Here is a 9,531-nt window from a genome sequence, read left to right as displayed (position 1 = left end):
AGTCATTCTTCTCTGGTCCCTGTGGCCTGTGTGAAGTTCCACAGACAAACCAGAATCCCATCTCAGCATCTTCGCACTCGCTGTTTTGTCTTTGATACATTCGGCCCTCTTCTCATGTGCCATCTCTTCTAAGAGGCTTCACCTACTACCCCCCAAGCCCTGTTCCTTTATCCTCCTCTGTTTTTGTTGTTGTTGTAGTTTTATTTTATTTTATTTTATTTTTTGTCTTTTTGCCATTTCTAGGGCTGCTCCCATGGCATATGGAGGCTTCCAGGCTAAGGGTCTAATCAGAGCTGTAGCCGCTGGCCTACACCACAGCCACAGCAACTCGGGATCCAAGCCACATCTGCAACCTACACCACAGCTCACGGCAACACCGGATCCTTAACCCACTGAGCAAGGCCAGGGATCAAACCTGCATCCTCATGGATCCTTGTCAGGTTCATTTCCACTGAGCCACAGTGGGAACTCCTATCCTGCTCTGGTTTTTTTTTTTTTTTTTCCTTCATAGTGCCAATTACCATGTAACATACTGTATATTATACTTACTTACTCACTTGTCTGTCCCCCCGCCCTGACATAAAGAAATACTCCTCATAGTTCCCGTTATGGTTCAGCAGGTTAAGAACCCAACTAGTGTCCATGAGGATGCAGGTTTGATCCCTGGCCTCACTCAGTGGGTTAAGGATCCAGCGTTGCTTCGAGTTGTGGTATAGGCCGGCTGCTGCAGCTTCAATTCAATCCATAGACCCCTAGCCTGGGAACTTCCATACACCGCTGGTGCGGTCCTAAAAAGAAAAGAAATCCCCCTCCATGAGGCCAGAGATTGTGTGTGTCTTGTTCACTGCTGCATCCCCAGGGCCTGGATTAGAACCTGGCAATCAGCAGATACTCAATAAGTATTTGTTAGATGTTCCTGTTGTGGCTCATCAGTAACAAACTCAATTAGGATCCATGAGGATGCGAGTTCAATCCCTGGCCTCAATCAGTGGGTTAGGTACCTGGCATTGCCGTGAGCTGTTGTGTAGGTCACAGGTGCAGCTTGTATCCTGCATGGATGTGGCTATGGCTGTGGCTGTGTCTGTCACTGTGGCCAGCAGGTGTAGCTCTGATTCGACCCCTAGCCTGGGAACTTCCATATGCCGCACATGCAGCCCTAAAAAGCAAAATATATATATATTTGTTAATTGACTGAGTAAAGAAATGTTCTTGACTTTCCTCAAGCCATTTCCTCCACCTAGAATGCCTTCCCTCTCTTTCTCTTTCTAATCCCACTTATCCTTTAAGACTCAACCCTAACCCCTACTCCTCCAGGAAGCCCTCCCTGACAAGTGGGTCCCTGAGCCTCTGGAAATTGGCTTATTGCCCCTCACCCACTGCCCTGCAAAACTGTAGGTATAATGTAGGCTTTAGGGCCGGTAGAGACTGCAGTGGAGACTAAAGGCAGATGAGAACAGGCCAGCTTTATTGCAGTTAAGGGAAGGGGAGGAGCCGCCACAGGCTGCGGGCCAGGTTGGGGCTACAAGGGGATCAGCTGGAACCCCACCCAGGTCACTTCTTCCATTCCTTCCTCTCGTAGTCCCACCGGGAGGCCAGGCCTTGCACAGGGTTGCCCTTCATGTCCAGGATGCGCTGGAGCTGCCGGGCCTTCCACTCATCCGTCAGGGTGATGGGCTTCTTAGGGAAGACTGCAGGGAAAGCGCAGGGTAGGGACAGGGGCAGGCGGGACCCTGCCAGCCCCACCCCCTCCCGCTGAGCCAGGGTCTCCAGGCACAGGGTCCGTGTGCACTGCACCCTCTCCATCCTGTCCATCCCCCTCCAGACTCCCCCCCACCTCAAAGCTGCACTCTAGGAACCACTGAGTTCCCACTTTAGAGATGAGAGAACTGAAGCCCAGAGAGACCCTACACTGCAACCCAGGCAGCCGTGCTCTGCCCTTTATCCTACACCTCTTTGGGGGACTTTTCACAATTCTGCAAATGAGGGCCAGCTTGGCTGGTGGCTGGGGCCACCAGGACCTGGCCGAGGGCTGCAGCCAGGTGAGGTCCTGCCACTCACCGTAGACATGCTGCCACCAAATCATCAGACCTGTGAATCCAAAGAAGAAGAAGACACAGCCCATGACTGTCTTCCATTCATTGGAGCGACGGTTCATCTCCGCGAAGGTCTCATGGTACTGGAGCCGGTACACTGGGAGGAGCGGGGGGGGAATCCATCCTGAGGACCCTGGGCCAACTCTTGGCCTCAGGGATCTCCTGCCTCCCTGTCCCTGCAGCAGATGCTGTCCATTCAACAAATTCTTTTTTTTTTTTTTTTTTTTTTGTCTTTTTGCCATTTCTTGGGCCGCCCCTGCGGCATACGGAGGTTCCCAGGCTAGGGGTCCAATCGGAGCCATAGCCACCAGCCTACGCCAGAGCCACAGCAACGCGGGATCTGAGCCGCGTCTGCAACCTACACCACAGCTCACGGCAACGCCGGATCGTTAACCCACTGAGCAAGGGCAGGGACCGAACCCGCAACCTCATGGTTCCTAGTCGGATTCGTTAACCACTGCGCCACGATGGGAACTCCCCATTCAACAAATTCTTATTGAGCATCTATTTTGTGCAAAGCATGGCCAGATGCTGATGGTGAGGCTCCAAGGGTGCTTCTGGTGGGCAGCACTTGGGGTCGCACATCCCTCTTGCTTCCCAGGGTCAGGCCCCTGCTCTCCCACCCACCTCACCTGCCTCTTTCTGCTCCATCCCCCCACATCACCCAGTGATGGCCAGAACCCTCCGTGCTCTCTGGCTCCTATACCCTTCCCCATGCTGTTCCCACTGCCTGGCAGCCCCTCTTCCTCAGCATTCAAGGCCAACAGGAATAACCCTCTGCTCTGGAAGACCCACCAGGATTCCATCTCTCTCTCTCTCTCTCTCTCTCTCTCTCACACACACACACACCTCGCCCTGGCCACATGTCCTGTATCACGGCTAGCTGGGTTTGCGTTGGTTCCCTCACTGGACTGGGAGCACCCAGGGCAAAAAGCCTCTGGGTGATTCATTTCTCTCTCCAGCATCGCCCAGCATCAGGCTGTGCACACATAGTTGAATGAATTTTTAAAATGGGAGTTCCCGTCGTGGCTCAGTGGTTAACGAATCTGACTAGGAACCATGAGGTTTGCAGGTTCGATCCCTGGCCTTGCTCAGTGGGTTAAGGATCCGGAGTTGCCATGAGCTGTGGTGTAGGTTGCAGACATGGCTCAGATCCCGAGGTGCCGTGGCTCTGGCGTAGGCCAGTGGCTACATCTCTGATTGGACCCCTAGCCTGGGAACCTCCATATGCCACGGGAGCGGCCCCTAGAAAAGGCAAAAAGACAAAAAAAAAAAAAAAAAAGAATAAACAGGAGTTCCCACTGTGACACAGTAGGTTAAGGGTCCTGCATTGCTGTAGCTGTGGTTAGGTTGCAGCTGTGGCTCGGATTCAAACCTTGGCCTGGGAATTTCCATACGCCTTGGGTACGGCCAAAACAAACAAACAAAAAAAAGAATGAACAAAGGAATTAATTTCACCCCTCAAGTAGGCACTCAAGTGTCTGGGGGCTTCTGGCTGTCTTGGTGGGAGGCGGGTGGGCTCTCCCTGTCCCCTGCTCCCTGACCAGTCAGCCCTTCTCTGCCAAGTCACACCCAGCCCCACCCTGAGACCTACAGGCCACCTTCTCGGCGTGGCTCAGCTGCGTCCAGCTGCCCTTCTCCTTCTCCTTCAGGGCCCATTGCTCAGCGCTGAGCTCCGTGCAGAAGGGCTCGTCAGGCATGGGGTAGGAGCGCTGCGCGTGGTAGCTGGTGTATGGTGGCATCTTCTCCTTGCCGTGGGCTGCAAGCATAAGGGAGAAGCTGGGTTCGGGCGGCCCCTGGGACCTCCCAGCACTAGCCGTGCTATTAACAAAGAGGGTCACACTTATTGAGCACTTACTGTGTGCCAGGAGACATGCTAAGACCTTCAAGAGAGTCGACTCACTGGCTTGGCATCACGAGAGACAGTGATATGGTTCTCTTCATCTTAAGAGGAAGAGCTGAGTAGCTAGGGGATTTGTTGAAATTCAGAGTAAGAGGGAGCAGGGCCAGGGCTGCAATTCAGCCCCTCTGGCTTCAAATGCTGTGTCCACTGGGAAGATCTGAGGTGAGGAGGGCTCGTCAGGCAGAGGCAATGGGTGGGGAGAGGCTAATGAGAGGTTCTTGAGGTGACAGATGGGCAACTGCTCTGCACACATAAAGCGCTCTCCGTGTGTGGTTAATGACCAGTCAAGGGCACGGCTTTGCAATCAGATGGGCTGGAATCCCAGCTCTATCCCGCCCCAACTCCCACAAGCACCCTTTACCTCATGTTCAGTGTCCTCACTTGGAAAGTGGGGATAATCAGCGATCCTACTTTACACTGTTGTAGAAACTTTAAGATAATACACTCAAAAGGCTTAGCGCAATGCCTGGCACCCAGTAGATGCTCCATCAATTACACTGGTAGACAGAGGCTGGTTTTACTTCTGGCTTCCATTCCTGGAAGCTTTCCCTCAAGGGCTCTGTGTGAGTGTCCAGAACAAGGATGGGTGCTAGAAGGGTCTCAGCAAAGCTTCTTCTGTTTATTGTCACCAGAGATGCCCTCAAGAAGGGCCTTGGTACCACCTTGCCCAGATGGCACAGGAACTGCTTTGGGCAAGGAGTCCTGGCTGTTTTATTTTATTTTATTTTACTTTACTTTACTATTTTATTTTATTTTATTTCTGTCTTTCTAGGGCTGCACCAGCAGCATGTGGAAGTTCCCAGGCTAGGGGTCGAATCGGAGCTGTAGCTGCCGGCCTACACGAGAGCCACAGCAACGCGGGATCCGAGCCACATCTGCGACCTACACCACAGCTCACGGCAACGCCGGATCCTTAACCCACTGAGCGAGGCCAGGGATTGAAGCCAACTCCTCATGGATGCTAGCTGCTTTGCTAACTGCTGAGCCGCGATGGGAACTCCCTGGCTTTTTCAGTATCTAGGCCCCTGCGCCTGTCTGTTCATCTGAGAAATGGAGAAAACAGCAGAGCATCTCCCTCACGTGCTTGCTGTGAAGTCCGAGTGTGTTCATCTGTGTAAAACGTTTATCACAGCTCAGAGTGCCTGGTAAGGGCTCAATAAATGTTATCTGTTATTATTCTCCAGAGGGTCAGGAAGGCCCTTCTGCTATCTGGCTGAAGTCTCTCCTGCTTCAGGCCTCTTTCTTCTGACTAGCAGGGACACAGGGATCTGGAGAGGTGGTCCAAGGTTCTGTCAGCACCCTCTACCTCAGGACACAAGGGCCTTAGAGGCCTGGGTTTGGGGGTCAGGCCCTGAGGAAGCCTGGGAGGAGGGGGCTGCGGTCTGGGTGCCCTGCAAGTTCCATTTCCCAGAGGAATGTGGTCCCAGACCAAAGAGTAGGATCTCAGGAAATGGTGTGAGACAGGCCCAGGGCAGCATGGAATGGACCAGGGTTGACCTGCCAGGAGGACCCCTGCCCCTGGCCTTGGAGTTAGGCAAAGGTGGGGTGTCCAGGTCTTACCGGTGGCTCCTGGGCTGTGGATCCCTCGCATTCCAACTTCCCCCTTCCTCAGCACCAAGCTCCAGGCAGCTCTGAAGGACATCTTGGGGGTGGGGGGTGGGGTGCGTGGATGAGTCCTGCTCCACATTGCCCCCGCCCTTCCCCTCAGGACCCAGACAGAGAAACACCTTTTTCACAGGTGTGGTGGTGGTGTCCCAGGATTTCAAGGTCACCTCCTACCTCTGCCCCTTCTAATTTTGTACACTATACCTATGGAGTCTGATGGGGTCCCTCCTGGGACCTTAATTTACCATCTGAGAAATGGAGGAAGCTTAACTCTTTTATTTATTTATTTATTTTTATTTTTATTTTTTTGCTTTTTTAGGACCACACTTGAGGCACATGGAGGTTCCCAGGCTAGGGGTTGAATCAGAGCTACAGCTGCCAGCCTACGCCACAGCCACAACAATGCTAGGTCTGAGCTGCGTCTGTGACCTACACCACAGCTCACGGCAATGCCGGATCCTTAACCCACTGTGCAAGGCCAGAGATGGAACGTGCATCCTTATGGGTATTAGTGGGATTTGTTACCACTGAGCCACAGCGGGAACTCCATGAGGCCTAACTCTTAAGGCAGGGTCTAGACAGTTTGAGGCTGGGAGCCTGGGTTCTGGTTCCAACGGGTGGCTAAGTTGGGAAAGCTCCCTCAGCTGTTTGCCCCCCAGGAAGGGAGGGAGCAAGTCCTAGGCTAGCTCTCTTCTCTGCAAGGCCATCTGCCAAGGTCTGCAGAAGGCTTGCCCCCCCACCCCTTCCCCCATAATTGTCTGCCTACGTGCCTGGAGAGTCTGTTCTGCTGAACCTGCTGGGGGAGGGAGGCAGGCGCACCCAACCCACCCTCTTCAGGGAAATCTCAGGGTCTGGCATCTCAGGGGAGTGAGGAGGGGATTTAGAGGAGGACAAGGGCCAACCTGGCTCAGAGGGAGGAAGAAGGGCACTCGTCTAGGGAGAAGAAGGGGGGTCCCACTTCCGGAAAGAGAAAGGGCCCCATCTAGGGAGAGAGAGGGGCACCCAATAATTCAGGACAAAGAGAGGTGTATGTGGAAAGTGGAAAGGGGCCCCACCTCTGGAAAGGAAGGGCTCCCCATCCGCGGTAAGTGGGTAAGAGAGCCCCACGTACGAGGAGAGGGAAGACGGCGCCCCCCTTGCAAACACAGGAAAATTCCCCAGGAGTCCTCAACTCTGAGCTGCCAGTAGCCACACACATCCACACCTCCCCCCTCCAGCCCCGACCCTCTCCTCTCGCAGCGACCCCACACAGCCGGAGTCCCAGCCGTGTCCCCCAGCCGCCTGGGCTTGGGCGGCCAGGGCGCTCCCACCCACTCACCTCGCAGCTCCGCGGGAGCCAGAGCTCGACCTGGGTCTGCCAAACAACTAACAGAGAACCGGCTGCAGAGGGACCAGAACGCTGGCGCCCGCCCCTGGGCCCGCCCCGCAGCCTTTCCAGGGGCCGCCCCCGCGTGGGAACGTCCTGCCTCGGAGGGGCCCCGGCAGCGCCCAGCCTGCATCCCTGGGGGCTCCCAGCCACGGCCTGGGGAGAAGGACTGCAGTGACTATCTGCCTCAATTTCCCTGTCCACAGGGGTCCTGCCTCGGGAGACACGCCCGCCCCCGTCCCCCAGCCCATGCCACCCTTGGGACCAGCTGGCTGGCCCAGCCCTCTGAGTCCAGTATTCCCAGAAACTAGATCTTCCTGCCTCCATTCCTCTGCTCACCGCTGTTTTTTCCACTTGGAATGCTCTCTTAGGGCCTTTGAGGACCCAAGTCTTGCCAACTTTCCAGCCCAGGGCCAGTGCCTCCTGCTTCAGGAAGCCTGCAAACATCAAGAATCTGGGAGCTGGCCTGTGGTGTACCACCTGGCGCTCTGCCCCCCCATACCCAAAGAGGGCTGAAAAATGCCTCCCTCTAGGGTTCATATCTTAGCGGTGTGATCCTCAACATATGGCCAAACCTCCCTGAGTTTCTGTTTTCTGTAAAAGGGAGCTATTGATAATTCCTACTTTACCCGGCTGTTGTAAAGAGTAAATAAGTCAGTGGAAAAGCATCAGGAGCATTTATTCAAGATTTTTAAAAATTAAGACCTATTACAACTGACATTGGTTGAGTGTCTATTGTTTTTATTTTTCTCTTGTGGTCGCCCTGTGTCTGTCCAGAAGTTGTGGCTGTGCCACAGACGCGGCAATGCCAGATCCTTAGCCCGCTGCACTGGACTGGCGATCAAACCTGCGTCCCTACTGCTGCAGAAACATCAGTGATCCTGTTGCGCCACAGTGGGAACTCCTGTCTATTGTTTAACAGGTTAAATGCTTGGGAATTTAGAGAAGAACCAAACCTAACACAGTCTCTGCCCTTATAGGGCTTACAATCCAGTTCCAAGCAGAGAAAGTCCTGTGCAAACACCCAGAGGCAGGAAAACACAGATGTGTTCAAAGAACAGAGACCATCTTGGCCAGAGTCTAATGGGCAAAGGAGAAAATTGGAGAGGGGCAAGAGCACCAAGCAGGGCCTCGCGAACCATAGTGTGGATCTTGGATTTTATTATTTTATTTTAGTCTTTTTAGGACTGGAGTCACAGCGTATGGAGGTTGCCAGGCTACGGGTCAAATCGGAGCTGCAGCTGCCGGCCTACGCCACAGCCATAGCAACACCAGATCCATGCCACATCTGCAATCTACACCACAGCTCACAGCAACGCCGGATCCCTAACCCACCGAGCAAGGCCAGGGATCGAACCTGCGTCCTCATGAATCTAGTCAGATTTGTTTCTGCTGAGCCACGATGGGAACTCCGGATTTTATTTTAAAGATGGGGGGCCACCGAAGATAAGTAGAGGAGTGATGTGGCTAAAAGAGCAGAACACGAGTTCAGTAAATGTGGCTTGGGATTGTTAGAATACTGATGGCAGACTGATGAGTGAAGGCTGTGGGCCCTTCTGTAATCAGGGGCCAGAGGTTTCTAGATCTCCAAGCTCTGGTTCCATGAGGTGTGCCGAGCACCCACCCATCTATCAGGATTCCTATAGCCCAGTGAGGCCATAGAGATCCACTCAAGCCAGTGTCTGGAGGAAAAGGGTTTAGTTCTGGGTAGGCGAGGGGAGGAGCAGATAAGCCGAGAAGAGCAGAGCCTCAGGAGGAGGTGCTAGAGACCCTAGAGTGGGCCGTGTGCATGTCACCTCCATTCTGGGAGGTGAGAAGGCAGTGCGGGAGTCTCCTGGATGTCCAAGAGAACGGCCATGCTTACTCCTGGGAGCTGCTCCTCCCGCTTCCCCACCATCAAGGGAATTCCAGATGTGAGAGAATTCCACCGTCCTTCTTGGATGCTGTCCAGGGTGTTCTGAAGAGTAGCCCTATGGATAGAGAGCCCTCCTTCAGGCAATCTGGGGAGCGCACACCCTTTGTCAGAACTTTCCAGGGGCCGGTGGCAGTGAATGGCTGATGTACAGGCTCTACTGCTGCCACCCTAGTGACTAAGCAGTGCTATTTCTTTATTTTGTTTTTTGTTTGTTTATTTGTGGGGGTTTTTGTTTGTTTGTTTTTGTTTTGCTTTTTTAGAGCCACACCTGCGGCATATGGAGGTTCCCAGACTAGGGGTCAAATCGGAGCTGCAGCTGCCGGGTGACACCATAGCCACAGCAATGCCAGATCTGAGCCGAATCTTCGACCTACACAACAGCTCACAGCAATGCCAGATCCTTAACCAACTGAGCAAGGTCAGGGATTGAACCTGAGTCCCCATAGATATTAATCAGGTTTGTAACCTATTGAGCCACAATGGGAATTTCTAGCAGTGTTATTTCTGAGCCTCAGTTTCCCCATCCCTCACAGGGCCTCCCAAGGGAAGACATCTGGAGAACTGGACTGTCTGTTCTGCCCTGCCCCCTCCCATCCCTGCCTCTGTGGGAACTCCAGGCCCCAGATGTGGGGTGATGCTCTGACAAGGA

The 9,531-nt window shown here is 53.8% G+C and overlaps 1 protein-coding gene across 5 annotated transcripts; it reads right to left on the bottom strand.

Annotated features, from left to right (window-relative positions):
• Positions 1-1,443: 1,443 nt before the first annotated feature.
• On the bottom strand, positions 1,444-6,968 carry COX4I2 (cytochrome c oxidase subunit 4I2). Of its 5 annotated transcripts, XM_021077843.2 has the most exons (6): positions 6,920-6,968; positions 5,557-5,638; positions 3,952-4,059; positions 3,688-3,852; positions 2,059-2,190; positions 1,444-1,688 (listed from the first exon to the last, which is right to left on the bottom strand). In XM_021077843.2, the coding sequence occupies exons 4-6, from the start codon at positions 3,833-3,835 to the stop codon at positions 1,552-1,554; spliced, it is 417 nt and encodes a 138-aa protein (XP_020933502.2). In that variant the 5' UTR covers positions 3,836-3,852; positions 3,952-4,059; positions 5,557-5,638; positions 6,920-6,968; the 3' UTR covers positions 1,444-1,551. The 5 variants fall into 5 exon arrangements, with proteins under 5 accessions (XP_020933502.2, XP_020933500.2, XP_020933501.2 ...); XM_021077841.2 differs by lacking the exon at positions 3,952-4,059; XM_021077842.2 differs by lacking the exon at positions 3,952-4,059 and having other exon boundaries at positions 2,089-2,190.
• Positions 6,969-9,531: the final 2,563 nt, after the last annotated feature.

The sequence above is a fragment of the Sus scrofa genome, chromosome 17 (assembly GCF_054392235.1).
Source record: "Sus scrofa isolate SSC_HxYL_T2T_F1_AM1 chromosome 17, Sscrofa_HxYL_maternal_Yorkshire_Landrace_v2.0, whole genome shotgun sequence".
NCBI lineage: Eukaryota > Metazoa > Chordata > Mammalia > Artiodactyla > Suidae > Sus > Sus scrofa.
Note: the sequence above shows the minus strand (reverse complement) of the source record. Positions and strands in the feature narration are given on the sequence as shown.

Excerpts from the sequence above, each read along its gene's own strand:
- COX4I2 (XM_021077841.2), bottom strand. The coding sequence starts at position 5,638 with ATGTCCTTCAGAGCTGCCTGGAGCTTGGTGCTGAGGAAGGGGGAAGTT. Across the intron at positions 3,853-5,556 it reads CCACAGCCCAGGAGCCACCG|CCCACGGCAAGGAGAAGATG; the intron begins GTAAGACCTGGA and ends TTATGCTTGCAG. Across the intron at positions 1,689-2,058 it reads TTGGTGGCAGCATGTCTACG|TCTTCCCTAAGAAGCCCATC; the intron begins GTGAGTGGCAGG and ends CTTTCCCTGCAG.